Source organism: Hyalella azteca, unplaced genomic scaffold, assembly GCF_000764305.2.
Source record: "Hyalella azteca isolate HAZT.00-mixed unplaced genomic scaffold, Hazt_2.0.2 contig6926, whole genome shotgun sequence".
Taxonomy (NCBI): Eukaryota; Metazoa; Arthropoda; class Malacostraca; order Amphipoda; family Hyalellidae; genus Hyalella; species Hyalella azteca.
The window spans coordinates 91,921-108,456 of NW_025937066.1; the positions used below are offsets into that span (position 1 = coordinate 91,921).

The 16,536-nt window shown below is 37.4% G+C and overlaps 1 protein-coding gene across 2 annotated transcripts; it reads right to left on the reverse strand.

Moving 5' to 3' along the window:
• Positions 1-288: 288 nt before the first annotated feature.
• LOC108680218 lies at positions 289-16,363 on the reverse strand. 2 transcript variants are annotated; one of them, XM_018169002.2, is made up of 7 exons: positions 16,008-16,363; positions 9,771-10,398; positions 9,081-9,471; positions 8,149-8,240; positions 2,795-2,924; positions 1,984-2,192; positions 289-1,545 (listed from the first exon to the last, which is right to left on the reverse strand). In XM_018169002.2, exons 2-7 carry the CDS (start codon positions 10,347-10,349, stop codon positions 1,084-1,086), a joined length of 1,863 nt encoding a protein of 620 aa, XP_018024491.1. In that variant the 5' UTR covers positions 10,350-10,398; positions 16,008-16,363; the 3' UTR covers positions 289-1,083. The 2 variants fall into 2 exon arrangements, with proteins under 2 accessions (XP_018024491.1, XP_047737000.1); XM_047881044.1 differs by having other exon boundaries at positions 289-1,548.
• Between the last annotated feature and the right edge of the window lie 173 nt (positions 16,364-16,536).

The window sequence follows — 16,536 nt, forward strand, 5'->3', positions numbered from 1 at the left end:
GCGTCTTTTTGTTCAGTCAAATAACGATATTCTCCACATTGCGTCTTTGCTTTGTTTTTTGTTCTAGGATTTCTCGGTATCAACTATCACTGAAAGTCTACGAAATTTATCTCCCCGTAAATTAATTTTAAATGAAATTTTTACATATGAACTGATTTGAACATCCATGAAAGGCTTCTTGCTGCTATATTGGACTATCCTATGGTATTCATGATCATATTTTCAAAAGAATTAAGACGCTTTTTCCTCGAATTTTTCTATTTAGAATGCATATGGATTGACGAAAACCAGACTTATATTTGCTTGTATACTACATTTTGGTACGTCTACAGACTATAAACTACACACAAAATGTATCAATTAACCTTCCAATCAACAGTTTAATTTGCTTGTATACTATATTGTGGTACGTCTACAGACTATAACAACACACAATCCTTAATGAGAACCTCTCAATTAATCATCGTATCATTAGCCTCAAGTTTCTCATGTAATAGAGATAAAAAGAAAACACTTTCTGATTAACGCTCATCCATTTTAACCGCTATGTCTATTTACGTCGTGCTTGATCTGTACAAGTTTTTGTTTAAGGCACAGAAACCTCATGAAAGATGCTTCAAAATATTCCGCCTATAAAGACTCCTCACAAAATTGCATATTTGTCTTGTTTCTTGTACAGTGATATAAAGTAATGCAATTATGCTGCAATAATATACTTGCAATTAAATAAATATTTGTAAGGATGTTTTTATTATATGGCTGCAAAATCATCACAGCAATAACAAGCGCTTTATGCGTTAATTTTGTTCGCTTAAATGACAAAAAAATTAAATACAAATAATTTAGTGTAATCGAAAACAACAGAAGAGTCACATAAATTTTTGGAATCTTAGCCTGTAGTTCCAATATGTTACCAAAGATCATTTAATATATTTCAATATTTTCTGGCAAACCAAGTAACACGAAATATTCTACTCCATTTTGACCATTTTATGTAGACTACAGGCATATTGGCCATAAGGCTTTGGGATTTGAGGCTTTGTTGAAATACACCTCCGCAGGTTGTAAACTGCGAGAGCTGCATTAGCTTGCTTCGAAATACTCGAATTCTGGACCCCAAGTTGGGGAAGTTGTTGGGAGGACCGTAGGAGTTTGACAAGTTGGAGTACATCGACAACGCAGGATCCACTGCACCCGTTTGACGACCACTTCATAGTTACTGGCCGTGACATTGTCGTATTCCTGTTCTCCTGCAACGGTGAGATCTCCAATCCTGCCTTCATGGGTGTCAGGATCAGTGGCGGCTTCGAAGAGAGCTGCTTGGTCCACTGGAGACAAAGCAGAGTCCGGGAGCAGGTACGGGGGCACGGCGTGCAGTGGACATAAGAACGTCACCTCGAGGCTTGTGTCGACGAAGGCGGCGCAGCAAGAGTCCCGGCAGCTGTTGCAGCGCTTCGCTCTGTAGCGTCTCTGGCTCACGCACGGGCCAGCGATCAATCGCTCGGCTCGCTCGGCACGCAGCGTTGCTTTGCAGTGGTGGCTGCGCTGCTTGAGAGAACATAAGTAAAATATTTAATATGCTGGAATTTAATATTGAACGCAATCATATGTTGTGTCGAACTGTTATTTTTAATTCTGGCTCAAATACGGCCTGCAATCAAACGCTCGGCACGGTCAGTGCCGAATGGTAAATGGCAGTGATGGCAGTGGTAAATTGATATGATGAACTGCATAATGAATAATTAATGCTAAGTATATACGCTGGTCATACTCTACTACTGGTCGAAAATTATTTTACTTTTTCTCCCATGAAAGGCCAATTCAATATATGTAACAACTTAAACATTTAAGCCTATATTTCTTGCAGCAGGTAATTTGAGTCTCATGTAATTAACCCCCACCTTTAATACGGTCACCATACTCTGATCGTGTTGAACTCACTCGCTGAGAATAGCGCAGCACTTTAATGCGTGTATAACTCACCCTTATCAACCGGCGCCGGCGTTGAGGTTCAGCAGAAACCATTGATGCACAAGGTCTGAGTTGGCAGAGCCTGGTCTGCAGCTCTGGTCTGCAGGTGATGCTGTCTGTAGCCCACCTCTGGGACAGACCCAGACCGCAGGAGAGAGACGAGCATGCAGACCAGCGACTCACGGTTACGTCGCACCTCGAGCTGCCCGGCGCCATCGCATCTTGGCGTCAACGGGGAAAGTTTAATTATTCAGAGGTCTAAATTATTTCAATAATACTACTACGCTCTTGTATAGGAGATAAAATTTGTTAATGCACTGCTTAAACGTTAAATTCAACATTATAAGCATATTTTATGGCCCTTGGCTTTTCCATTAAATGGCTACAACAAGCTTGAATTGGAGGTGAAAAACATTTGAATCAAGTATGGAAATCAATCATTACATGAACTTTTGTGTTAGTTGCATCAATTAAAAAATATAATTCTGACGAACCAGCGATTTTAGGACTAGGGATGGAATGACCTAGTGTCGTCACTTTGCTGGTGCCGCCACAATACTACTGCCATCACACTACTAGTACCGTCACGATACTCCTGCCATCACACTACTAGTACCGTCACGATACTAGTGCCATCACGCTACTAGTGCCGACACAATACTAGTGCCATCACGCTACTAGTACCGTCACAATACTAGTGCCATTACGATACTAGTGCCGTCACGCTACTAGTGTCGTCAAGCTACTAGTGCTGCCACGCTACTAGTGCCGTCACAGCCGTCACTATGCTGGTCTCGTCACTATGAACTAAGTGATGACTCACCAGGATCTGGGTCACAGGTCCACTGTCTGCAGCATTGCTGTCCTGTCTCCTGCAGCGCAGGGTTCCTGCAGTGCGAGGATGGCGGCAGCGCCTCTTCAGGACACAGCGACACGCATGCGTACGCGCCGCCCTTAAACGTAAACAAGTAATTTATATTTAACAGCATCATCATCAAAGAATGTTTAAATAATAATGCGTTCTTTTTGTTACTGTCACATGGTGGCAACCCACTGAACAAAAGCACTCAAATTTATTTTTTCGCTGCCTTTTCGTTAATGATTCAACAATTTATTCATCAATAGACAAAACCACACAGTACGCGTCAGCTGAGCCATCATTGCTGATACCTATATTCATCATTAATGTGAGTCATTTTGTTAATGTCACATGGTGAGGCACCGCCCTGGACTAAAACACGCAATTAATTTTCTTTTTCTGCTGAACAATTCGTGGTTGTTAAGGTAGAGCAACTGAGGTAGAATCTTATACAAATAACAATACTGTATATTGTTCACATTTATTTCATGCAGAAGCTAAGGCTATGATTAATAAGGAGAGTGTCTCCCCTAAAAAAGAACTTTTTTATTTACCGATGGATCATCTTGAAACTCGGTACACGTATCTAAAACGGAATTCTAAGACTTTTTTGTTCGTGTGAATTTAAAAAAAATGAAAGAAAACGTGAAATTCATAGAAAACGAGAAAAAAGGGGGTCCTGTAGAATTCTATCAACTCCTAGGATTTTCAAGCTACAACATCGAGACACGAATCATTCGATTCGTCTTTTCATTTTCTATCGATTGACCGTTCAGTTTTTTGAAATTCGAATTTGTTCGGGGGGGGAGAGTTTTTTTCTGAAAATTCACGCGGTTCAACCCACCCCCCCACTCTTTTGCATATATAATCCGAACTAAAACGAAATTCAAAAAAGTGAACGGTTGATCGATAGAGAATGAAAAGACGAATCGAATGGTATATCTCTCAATGCTGTAGCTTGAAAATCATAGGAGGAGATAGAATTTTGGTCCGAAAAAGTCAAGTTTTCAGGAGAGCCGAAAAACCGCGGCCAGCAATGTAAAGGCATGTAACGTAGCTTAGATACCAAAAGTAAGCGTTGTCTCACTTCAAAGTCAGTTAGCTGTGCATAGGACGACTACATCAACACTTTTCCGCATGATGGCTGAATGGTAACTGAGCTGCAGGTCCAGTGATAGCACATTTTATATGGCTTGGCCCTAATTATCCCCATAGACTTTTGTGGAGGGACCCTACCACCCTCCCCCTTTCGGGATCTGTCCTGAACGCATAAATCAACGTACAGAGATGGTTCTAGTACCGTTCGATGCAGCAGAAAGTAAGCTTTAAGATGAGTTTAAAAACCGGAAAAGCCTAAAATTTTGATTTTTAGGGTAGACGCTCCCCTTAAAAAGAGTAAAATAATAATTTTGTGAAATATTATAGTGGAACTGTGAAAATCTATTGGAATTAATTTTCATCTCAGAATAAAAAAATAATCAGCTCTGGCATGCATTAGAGTATACATTCTGTTTGACTTTCACGCAGTTGTAAACAATCGAATGACGTAGCCAGCATTTGAAGCATTCAGGTTTCATAAAGGCTTTAAAATAAGCTCTGCAATTAATGCTACTAATGAGATGCTGCAACTTCCAGTCATTGCAGTCTGCTAAAATTTTCCGACGCTTCTCGTTTCTTCGAGTTATCATACATGAACAATTGCCTTAGTTATATTTCGCCACTTCTCTAGTGCCAACAGGTGTTCCGCTGTTGAAAATCTAAAATTTGTTGCAAAATTTGGGAATTCAAATAGTATTTATTGAATGTTGATGATATTATTGCATATCTGACAATATTTAATTAGAGATGAGAGCACAAGCAATTTTACTGCAATCGTAAAAATTTCATAACAAATGCACATGTGTCAGAGCCTTTTCTGTGCATACAGTATTATAAGTACTGCATAGATAAAATTATATGAAAAAATGGGGAGTGCTTAACAATTAGCATCTTTTTGAGCAGCGTATTCACATCGAAAAAAATCCTAACAAATCCTCGATGTTGAAAAATTCTTGAGCTTCTTTGAAGTATTCAAATTTGTCATTGCCTGGTACGTCTATGCTTATTTTGCTGCTTGCCCTATTATTAAAAATAAAAACAAAATTTTCCTGCCCAAATAAACTCTGTCGATGTCGGTGCTAATACGTTATTGAAAATATATGCCAAGATATCTGTTTATCTGCTAGCTTACAGATAGCGGGTTCGATAATCAGCTGTTGAATTTATCATTGTTATTTGTGCTGCCGCTTTTTTGCATTAAAATCCATAACAATCTCGTTGAAGCGAGATCTGTCCGGCGGTTCATCAATTATTTTATATCGTGTGGAAGCTGACGTTCATCATAGGGAGGAAGATTTGCGGCAGCCATGCCCGATTTATTTTACTGAAACAGAGCTATAACGCAATGATATTTACAATTGACTAACGATTTAAAAGTGTACACTGTTCGAAATAATGAAAAAAACGGTCTGGCTGCATTTTAGTGCTCGGGTGCCCCTTGAAAATAAACGCTTTTGCCATTTTTTCCAATGATGGTAAATTATAAATTAGTGTTGAATAAAAAAAACGGTGACAAAGTATTTTTTTCTCGTGTCGGCCCAGCCATTAATGTGATTTTTCGAACATTGTATGTGCGGTGTTTAAGTTGCACTCGACTTATGCAAATTTAAAAATTAATAGTTTATTTTGATTCATTGTTGGGATATAATTGTAATTGAATTGCATTCATATACGGTTATGCTTTTTCTATGGTATTTCTATTTGTCAAGTGATATCAAATGTCGACAGAGGTTCTTGAACAAAATATGTAAAATTGAACCCGACCGGATCAATTTTAACTGGCTACCAGTTTGATCGCACCCTAGCTCCGTGACTAGACTAAATTTTATTGGTCATTTGAATCTCTGACTTCCAAGGCAAATTCCATCGTGTTTTTTAATAAGAAGCTAAAAGATTTAGATGAAATAACATTCAGTTTACCTTGTACAATTCTCTATGCTACCATAATCTGTCACTCTCAAAAGCGTCGCTTGCTGTAATTTAGTCTAGTGTAAATATTCACTATTTTCTTTAGTGAATCATTCCTTTTGTCTAGTGTGAATGTTCACTACCCTTAGCAATCGTATTTACATTTATGTTGTTTCAAGGCTCGTTAACTCACGCTTACACTCAGAGAAATGAGTGAGACTGTCTCGAAAAAGTGATGCACATTTTCCCCTTGTGCTGGTCATCCTGACACAATTCGGCAAATGTGTGTAGCAGTGCTACGTCCGTTCTTTGCACGTGATGTGGGTCAGAGAGTGGCACAATTTAAATATTATGACCAATTCATCATTCTGAGGGTAACTCCGAACGCGGAATTTCTCGGTCGGGCGGTGCGGTGGCTTGAAGCCATGCAATTCCCTTACAGCGGAAATTTTTATTTTCTTTTCCGTCGCCCTCGCGAGGGTGAAGCTTTAAGAAAACGAACCCTGAGCTTGCCCAGCCATTCTTTCAAGTTAAATGGTGGTGCGGGATGATCGTGCAAGGCAAACGCATCCCAAACTGCGTCGTACCTCTCAACATAAACCCTCTGTGTTGGAAAAACTAACGCACCTCCAAACACACCCTAAAAACACCACAAACGCACCCATAAATGCACACAAAACTCACCCCAAACGCACCTCTAAATGCACCCCAAACTGCGTCGTACCTCTTAACATACACCCTCGGTGTTGGGTGAACACACCAAGCCCTCAACCGCCAATTTAACGCTCAGAGCTTCGTTGGCTCTAGCTCGCGTTGTGCATTTAATCTGTTGTTCATGCCGTTATACTGATAAGCCTCTTGAATACGAGGCAAATATTTAAGAAAAAAGATTATAAAGCGAAAAATGCCGAAGCATTTAAATAAGTTTTTTATAAAATGTCAAAATTATTTGCTGATTAAAACATTTCCAAGTGGGAAATTTTTTGTTTAAGCCAACTATTTCATTAGAAGAATTATAAACTATTTTGAGAATAAAATTTATGATAAGCCAAGTCAAAAAAGACTAACCGCTTGTAAATAAATCGCCTGAGGTTGAATTCAGTATGTTGCTGAATTTTTTCACAAAACTGCGTCACTTTTTAACAAAACAGTCTTGAACAAAAATTTTGAGAAAATAAAAGTCTAGATAGCGAGCAGATCATATAGCAAACATTTTATTTCTTTCGTCACTTTGAAGAATAACATGTCGTCTGTGAAAAAAACACTCAATAAAGGAAAATAAGGTTGGCGAGTGTGAGGTATTCTCAACTCAGTATTATTGAAAACATATAATTTTAGATTCACATTCTCAGCACAGGACCTCATTTAATACACGACTACTAGAAACTTCATTAAATACGCGACAACTAGACGCTTCAATTTGATTCTTTGCAAAAACGGCTTTGCCTTCAGTCTCTGTCAGAGCCTCGAAAGTAAGTCATTTCTAACAAAATAAAATCATTTAAACTTCCTAATTTATAATAGGCTAGGCTGTCTTCGAAGTGTGCACATTTTATTTTTTCAGAATATCTCTGCACAGAGTCTTTTTGAAATGAAGGTTGGGATTCAAAGTGTTATCAATGAAGTGATGTTGCACAGGTAATTAGCTTGATAATGTGGCTAAGAAAATCATTAAATTCTATTTTGAGTTGAACTGAAATGCTAATTGACAAGAAAAGTGTTTTTTCAATGCCGTTTTATTTTTTTGGTTGAAAAATAAGTGTGAAGATTTACGGTTCAGGCCGCAATGGGAGTTTTGTTTGTGAGGGTTTGCCTCTGTTTCTATAACCAAATAAACATTTTACGATGCCCCTGTACGCGAAATGAAAGAGCATGTTTCTATTGGCTAAGCAGATTTTACTATGTTAGCCTTACAGTTTTTACATTACAGACCCGGTTTTCAAACTAAAAAAGTAAAATGTATGTTTTTTTATTTTGTGGTTGCAATTGTTTCATTAAAATGAAAGCCTAAGTTCGTTTACCATGCTGACGGACAAGTAAGAAAATTTTACTCTGAAGCCATTATTGTTCACTAGTCTCAGTTAGTTTGACTTGGTCAAAATCAAATAGGAATCACTGATTTACTTTAAAACATTATTGATCTCTAGCATCAGCCCCCGTACCATCCTGAATAACATATATTAAACAATGATTCTCTCTATAAGGCATTATTATTCGCTTAGCATCATCCCGCTTACCATGTTGAATAACAAATAGGAAACAGTGATTAATTATGAAAATATTTTTGTTCGCTTCAATGCCGTAATACTCACCGTGCAGGTACACTCCGTTCTGCAGTCCAGGAGGAAACTCGTCCCATCCTCGTATGAAGTCCCGTTGACAACGCACGGCAAAGACACCGCATCTTTTAACAAATGATTTGCTAATTAAAATAATGGAATTAATCTTAAAGAATGCTTATAACACATGCAATTGAGTTGTGCACAAACACAACTTTAAATTTAAATTTACTCTTAAATGCAAATCGAATGCAACGTAGTTTGTACCAAATATCCCCTACATATAAAGCAACTGGAACTGGAAGCTACTGAAGCCGGAATTTGAGATGTCTTATACATTGAATTCTAAATCAAGTTAGCGTTGTTGGTATTCTAAAGGCGATAACGAAAATGAGCTGGAATTTATTGAAAAAGTGCTTGAATGAAATGAATTTTTTTGTCCGTAAAAATAATTCTTGAATGTGCTTAAGTTTGGTCATTCATCTTTATGATTTTCATTCTTGATACAATGAAACTTTTAAAGTCTTGACACGGTTTACTAGTGTTTCATTAAAAATAATGCTTAAAACCGGCAAAAAAGCAAAACCGGCATTATTTTTAATGAAATGTGCATAAACGAAAGGGTCCATCCAAGAAATACTAATTTTAAATTGGTGTACTAATGGCTTACTACTGTCATTGCAAAGTAAAAAGCTCATGTTTCCTTGTCCAAATAATATTGCAATTTCATAACAACAGTACAAACATAAAACAAATGTAGCACTGATACGTAATTTTTGCCGGGCCCAACAGGGTCAGGATACAAAAGTCGAAAATTTTATCAGCCGTTGGACAAAGTCTTTACTCATTTCTCAAAGTGTAAGGTGTATTTTGACAGATAGAAAATAATTTAAAAAAATGAATAATAATTAAAAAATGAACGATCAGTGGATTGTAGAAATAATTTTAGAAATTCTATCCCTCGCCTGTACAGACGCCGATGGTGCCAGGCACGCGGTAGCGACACGTCTTGCCTTCAGGGCAGCTCCTCCGAGGGCCACAAACTTCTTCCTGTTCGGCAGGTCCATTCTCATGGCTCTCTCTTGGTCCTTTTTCATGGCTCTCTCTTGGTCCTTTTTCATGGCTCTCTGCTGGTCCTTTTTCAAGGCTCTCTGTTGGTCCTTTTTCATGGCTCTCTGTTGGTCCTTTTTCATTGCTCTCTGTTAGTCCTTTTTCAGGGCCCTCTTCTGATCCTTTTCCTAGGAAATCTATTGACGCCGCCTCCGCTCCGGTCACTTGAAACTCTCGAGACTCTGTTGCTCTGATCACCGAACTACTTGCAACGGGCATGTTGCCTCCACCCAGGTTCTCTAGTTTCTGAAAAATTACACAAAAATAGCACAGATAAGTATATTTATTTACTAACAATCATTTCGCGAGGTTTAAAATTGTTATGCCTGTATAAAACCGTTATAGACTGAGTAATTTTACGATGGGTTAAAATAAAATTTAGTTCAAATGAGTTTATTTGTTATATATTTATAACTGACGCTTGCACGGTAAGTACTAATTAATTACCTCTAAATAACGAATCAAACCATGCTAGGGATAACCTGCTTCTAAATAAAGAAAATGATCGCACCAAAGATCACTAACCTGTAAATTAAGAAACTAACCTCATCATGGATACTTCTGTGAAGTTCGGCTGTTCTTGCAAGACCACACTTGAAGCAAGAAGGCTTGGAAGCTTGCGCTCGCTCACTTATAGTTACTGTCATCAAAACCGTTACAAAAAGAAGGCACTGCAATTTTAACGTGTAATGTCCAAATTTACATTTAAACCCAAAATCTTCTTTTGACATAAACATTCCATCTCTCGGTTTGTGAGATACTTTTGAAGCTTTAGATGAAACTTCACATCTGCTAGAATGTATGTTTCTCCAGACCGCGGAAGAAAAACTGCTTTCTTTTTCGAGCGTGTGTGCGTGGCATGCGTTCTTTATGTCGCCCGCAGGTCTATCCAATGTGTCGTCAAACAGCCTCCCTCGAGTCGTGTGTTCCATATATGATGGGCTATGACCACTGCTAGGCCATTTTTCTACTTCCGGACGTAGGCCCACACGGCTGAAATGTGTTGTTGTATTTCGCCGTGTCCCGCGACGATCCTCTGGCAGTAAAATTTGCTTTACTGCCGCTATTTGTTGGCCAGTGTGAAGGTCTCCGGAGGACAACACTGAACTATTTCGAAATTCCATCGTTGAAACTATATTTTGTTGGATTACTTGTTACCGTTATCCTGGTCACCTGAAAAAAGAACATTTCCTCATAAATTAGCGTAATTAGGAATTAATTAGCCAATGAATGTAAATGACTCATCTTAAATATCTATTTTACAATGAAGAAATATTTTCTTATCGGCGTTAAGGGTCTTTCTTGTCAGAATGATTTATTATATGCATTATCCCATATTCACAAATAAAACGTATAGCACAGAATAACTTTAAATAGCCCCGAATAACCTGCTTTAGCAAAATATTTGTGATGAAAAAGAAAATTCCACCTTAGAAGCAAATTATTTGCACCCATAAGCTACACACATATTTTGGCTCAAAAAAATTTTACAGAGGAAGCATGCAGGCAAAAGACAGACAGGGAATTTGACCTCAAATCCCCGCAGTCAACTGCATGCCCAGAACAAAAGCTATTATCTGTGTTTAACGGAATATTTCTGCGCGCAGACCGCAGATCAATGCATCGCCATGAGAGCGATTCCATCACATCAAAAAGTGATGTTTTTACTGATTTCTGTCATAAATCATTCGTAAACTTAATGCACCGCTGCTGCCAAGCGAGTCCCGCATGAAAACTCTGTATTTGAGTTGGATTTCTTCAAAAATCTTCACAAGAAAACTGAAAGCTTCGCGAAGGGTCGGCTTCGACTTCTATTGAGCCTCAAATTGGGCCAAAGATTAAAAACGAAAAGCTTCGCTTCCGGGCGTAAAAAATTGCCAAACTCCGTCGAAAAATAGAGTGATCGATGCGCATGGCCTTTTACCTCTCAAAGGGACACCCAGTAAAGAGAATGAGAAACAATTATCTTCAAAGACCAAGTGACATTAACTGTAAAATACTCGCTCTAATAGTTCTTCCAGCGCCGACCTCCGCAGACTGAAGATTCTCTCTCATCTTGACTTCAGTGAGTTAATATTGTTTCGATAAGAACGCTTCAAAGGATTTCATGGCATCTTTTCTCGGTAAATAATTGCTTGGGCTGCAGAAACTTTTGAAGCTAAGAAGTTATCGTCAAAGTCGATACTTTTGAACCAAATTTACGCGTGATTACAGCGGTCTTGGTAGCACATGATTTGGCTACAAAGCATGAGCTTTATTCATGCGATAATTCTTTAATTTTCAATTCATGTGGATGGATATATGTATTTTTATTTCGTGTGTTGTGTCTGGCTTCTTTAAAATATAAATGATTTTTTTTATTTGAATGAATTTGCGATGGTTTCAGACTTTATAGATGATGTTATATTAGGTAAATTCATTAGGTAAATTTACAAGTGAGAATACATAATCATAAATAACAGATTTCGGGGGAGATAAGATACACATTTTTGCCACTCAAATAGAAAAAAATATATCACTGACAATTATTTACAATTGCAAAGTCACGTTCAGTTTTTTTCCTGAAACTTTGAAAAAAGTCACTTCTATACAAAATTTTACGTGCGCACCTGCGCGTGAGTTAATTTAAATAAAAAGATACCAAATTAGTAGGGCTTTGCAATCGCTCACTCCGTGTGCGTTGTACAATGTTTGCTGCTCTCTGAGGTTCATGTTGTGCTGCTCTGTGTGGTGCTGCTTTGTGTTGTGCGTGCGGTGCTGCTCTGTGCGAAATGTGTGAGGTGCTGCTAGTGCTGCTTTGTGTTGTGCGTGTGATGCTGCTAATGCAGCTTTGTGTGGTGCGTGTGGTGCTGCTAGTGCTGCTTTGTGTGGTGCGTGTCGTGCTGCTAGTGCTGCTCTGTGTGGTGCGTGTGGTGCTGCTAATGCTGCTTTGTGTGGTGCGTGTGGTGCTGCTAGTGCTGCTTTGTGTGGTGCGTGTGGTGCTGCTTCTGAGTACTCTCATCTGTCGGGTTTACTGAATAAATGCGCGAAAAATTCGAAAGACCGTTTATATTTTTTAATATAAATAGAAACAATTTAAAAACTGCAGGCATTTAAACTTAGATATGCCATAAAAGAATTAGTCCTCATGTTTTACAGCCCCAGGAGGATTAATGATAATTTAATTTCGCAAAGTTGATTAAAGTAGTAATGGGAAGTCTCTATTGATATATATTGTCCGACGGTGTGTAATGTAGATATTTTGGCTTATGTTACGGCGGGAGCGGTACGATAGGGACAGCGGCGGATGTCAGGGCAATCATGTGGTAGTAATATTTTTTAAATAATGTGTGTAAATAATATGTTTGTAAAAATATGTTTGTAACAATTATGATTTAATACTTTTTCAGTACTCAAATATTGCGCTTTCAAGACGAGGCTTATGGGCTTATTCATGTTATAACGAATGAACACTCATTGTTCTTAACTACTTAAATACAGTGTACTTAAGTTCATAAATTGATATTTTATAATATGTTGTAGAGGGAGAGTTTCATTTGTGTTATCGCGCCTATATACCTTGAAGAGATATCTGATAGATCTGATGATAGATCTTGAATGCAGCATGCTGCGTATAACTCGATATAATTAACCATAATAATACAATTACCATATTGTGTAAAGCTTTTAGTTTCAATTTGGCATTGCGTGAAGAAAAGATTTTTAAATACATTTTCTTTAAAATTCCAAAATTAAACTTGCAAAATGCCTAACTTTTCTGAAGAATAAATGAAGCATAGAACAAGTCTCTTGGTGTGGGAAAGTGCTAATGTGAGCTCATTGGAAGCAAGCAGTTTATCACCAGCGTTGAATTCTCTTTCGTTTGTTATATATTGAGAATGTTGAGAAATTTTAGAATAATGATTCAGTAATGTTGGAAAGCATTTCAATTGTGACGATCATCATGTACTAACTGAATACTTTTATTTTTGAAATTGAAAATTGTAGTCTGATATATGTTGATATTTTGGTTTATTTTACGAAATAAAAACGAAAAACACAGCTCATCAATGCAGCGGCAAGCGGTAATGAAATAGCCTCTACTTTCATATAAATTTTTGATCATGACGAGTGGTTTGTGTTCATTGCTTTCAATTTTAGCTCACTGAAAAAAATACCATTTACATAAGAAAATGTTTACTATACTACCGCCAATATCTCCCATTTTATATTCTTTCCAATTAACGACTTTTTCAACCCAAACGCGATGAGTACAAAGAATCTTTGCTCGAAATAATTGTTGAAAGGAACACAATACAAAAAAACGCATGAGTTAGTGAGTATAAATTATTTAATTTATAAGTATATTTTCACTTTTAAGTTATCCGAACAAACATAAAATTGCACAAACAAATAATCGCGACAGCTTCTAAATAGACTAATTTTCTATTTTGACAGAGAATCTCAAGCTCTAGTTTGTGATGTAGTCTGGGCGAAATGAATTGTGTCCAACATCTGGTCGCCTTTATCTCCTTTCAGTCGTATGAAGTTTCAGCTTAGGAAAGGTAGCAGAAAGGCTGAGGGAAATGAAAGTCATTTATCAAGTGTCGCCTCGTCCGGCAAGCGCATAATAATGTCGCAGCTTCATCAGAAGTTTACCCCACAATGCAGCTGACCGAAGCTAATGTCTTCATACGACGACCAGCTCCAGAAAATTAAGAGCAAACCGAGATATGCTCTCCTAATCAAGCATAATTGCGCCGTAAATGTGCCCTAGCAAAGCACAGTACACTTCAAATGAAGCAACTTTACGCTAATGGCCCCAAGTTATGAACTGTAACTTAGACAGAAATGATCTCTATGAAGGGACGAGCGACTCAATGAAGGCGACTCACACCGTAGATTTCAGTCTCCTGAGTGGGGCATTGGGACATTCGATTACTACAAACATGGTATTTAATAAGTAGCTCTTTTGTAGAAAATCTTTCAATTTGGTTTCACAACATGTAGCTTTATAAATTTTTTGTGTACATGTGAAGAATGAAAATTGGCTCGAATGCACTATTCAATTCGCGTGAGTTTTTGATTAATTCGTTATTCATGCCATGTGTTTTAAATCGTATAATTATACATATAGAAATACATTCGTATTACATACCATCCGGCATTAGAGGATTTGAAGAAAAATTTACGAAACGGTGCATATGAGTCTGTTAAAATCTTACAAAAGTCTAATTACAGTTAAGAGTCATGAATTCTCCGTGTCGCGTTGATGGCTTGATGGTGACCATTCCATCAATTGCACTTTAGGTGTACATATGTATAACTGAACACCGACAACGTTACATTATCTTCAGCGTCTCTAATTTCATCGTCGGTGCGTGTAAATTCATCGCTAGTGTCTGGAACAGACTATTTCCATGGGCATTTTTCACCGCCAATAAGTTGAGTATAATCACTGCTCAAGCCCAAATTAATTAATGGAAAGCTGTGATCGAATGTGGCTCCATTAATTTTAAATAAGTTCGGACGATACTGCCAGTTCAATGACGCCAAATTTACGATAAATAAATATAATTAGGATGCAAAAATGTGACATCCAATAACCTCTGTCCTGATAGGATATACTTGATTAACTGACACGCGAGAGTCTGAAAGATTAAAGATTAAAGTGATAAAATTTAAATGGGATACGTGATTACACTCTCATTATTGGAGTGAATTTTCATGTACATAAAGCAAATAAAGTTGCTAATATAAGTAATAAAGTAATTCTAGTGAATTTTTTCAGTATTTTTAAAGCCAACGATACGCGCTTGAAACGCGGAGCTCGGATCGAGGTTAATCCTGTTAATCAGCGAGAAACATAAAACCGCATAATGAAATGTGCACGAGTAAAAAAAATTAAATATTGTCATAGTTTCAGTAACGGGAATTTTTACGTACATTGATTGATTCTAAAGCTTGAATTAAAAATGTTATCACTCGCAGCTTAAGTTTTGTTTCCAATTAACATAATAAAATTTTGCGTTGTGAGAAGACCGAAGGAAAAAAACATTTTTCATATTCTAATATTTTATAATCGATTCCTGCGTAATAAATTTATTCGCTTGCCAACGTTTAATTGGTGGACTAATTGTGCCAGACTTGAGAATCCTTCTGTTCAAGACGCTGGAAAGCTTGTCACAATCAATACGTAAAAGTCTTATGCAGTCGTCAGGGTAAGACTGCCTCATGTTTCTTGTAGAATAGCAATTCTTTATTCACTTTGAAAATACGAGTTGGGTTCATACGTGAATAGCAGAAGTAATTAACAGATTAAACCAAAATAAACTCTTATCCAATTTCAATCTCTATTCATTAAAGAAGTCGCAACCAAAAAAACAGTCAACAAATTCTCAATGGCACTTTCAAGCAGCATAAAACTATAAATATATTTCCCTTACTATTAATGACAAAATGATTCAAGATTTCTCTTAGCTTGAGTTGCTGATATTAAAGTGATGAATAACTCAAACCATTCCCGTGATGGTAAACATGGCTGGGGTTAGTGCAGGGCGTGTTGTGTACGGCTTCTTAGCAATGTACAGAGACTAACTCTTATTTTTCTCAGTCTTATAAGTTAAAAGCAACATAGTAACCAGCTTAGTCCTTGTTTGTAAAGTTTGTACCACCCTTTGAGATGAAATATTTTATCGATAATAAATTCAAAATCTGTTTTTCGTTCACTGACCTGAATAATGAAAGACTACTTGTCAATAATATCGCTCACGCACGTGAGTCAATAGCTTCCTAGTACTCACCTCAGCCAGTTTTATTCAGCTCGTATCAAAGGGATTATGGAAACCTCGGCAAGAATTTTTTAACCTTTATTGAGTTTTAATCAATGTAATAAATGTCGGGAAATTCTCACTTTAGCCAGGTAAGGCTATCGAGGGCTGCGGCGACACTCGCTTGTGATCAGCGCACATAACCTCTCACCACAACGGCCAACAGCGCACTGACCTGCTCCAGCCGCGGCAATTCTAAGTACAAATCTAGCCATGCTCAAATACACATGTGCATGCATATCTACTGTATATATGGACTCTTTTTCTGATCCTCTTGACTATAACACATTAATATAATCAATCAGTCATTATAATCGATTTTATCATTACAATTTTTTTTAATCAGTCATATTTATTTTCATAATTCGGATTCATTTTAATCATCCATATCATTTGATTGACATTAATCATTGAAAACCATGTAAAGTTCTTTTTAATTTACCTTATCAACTTGTCAAAAGTAACATCTGCCACCATTTTCCAATAAACCTAGCAGATACTT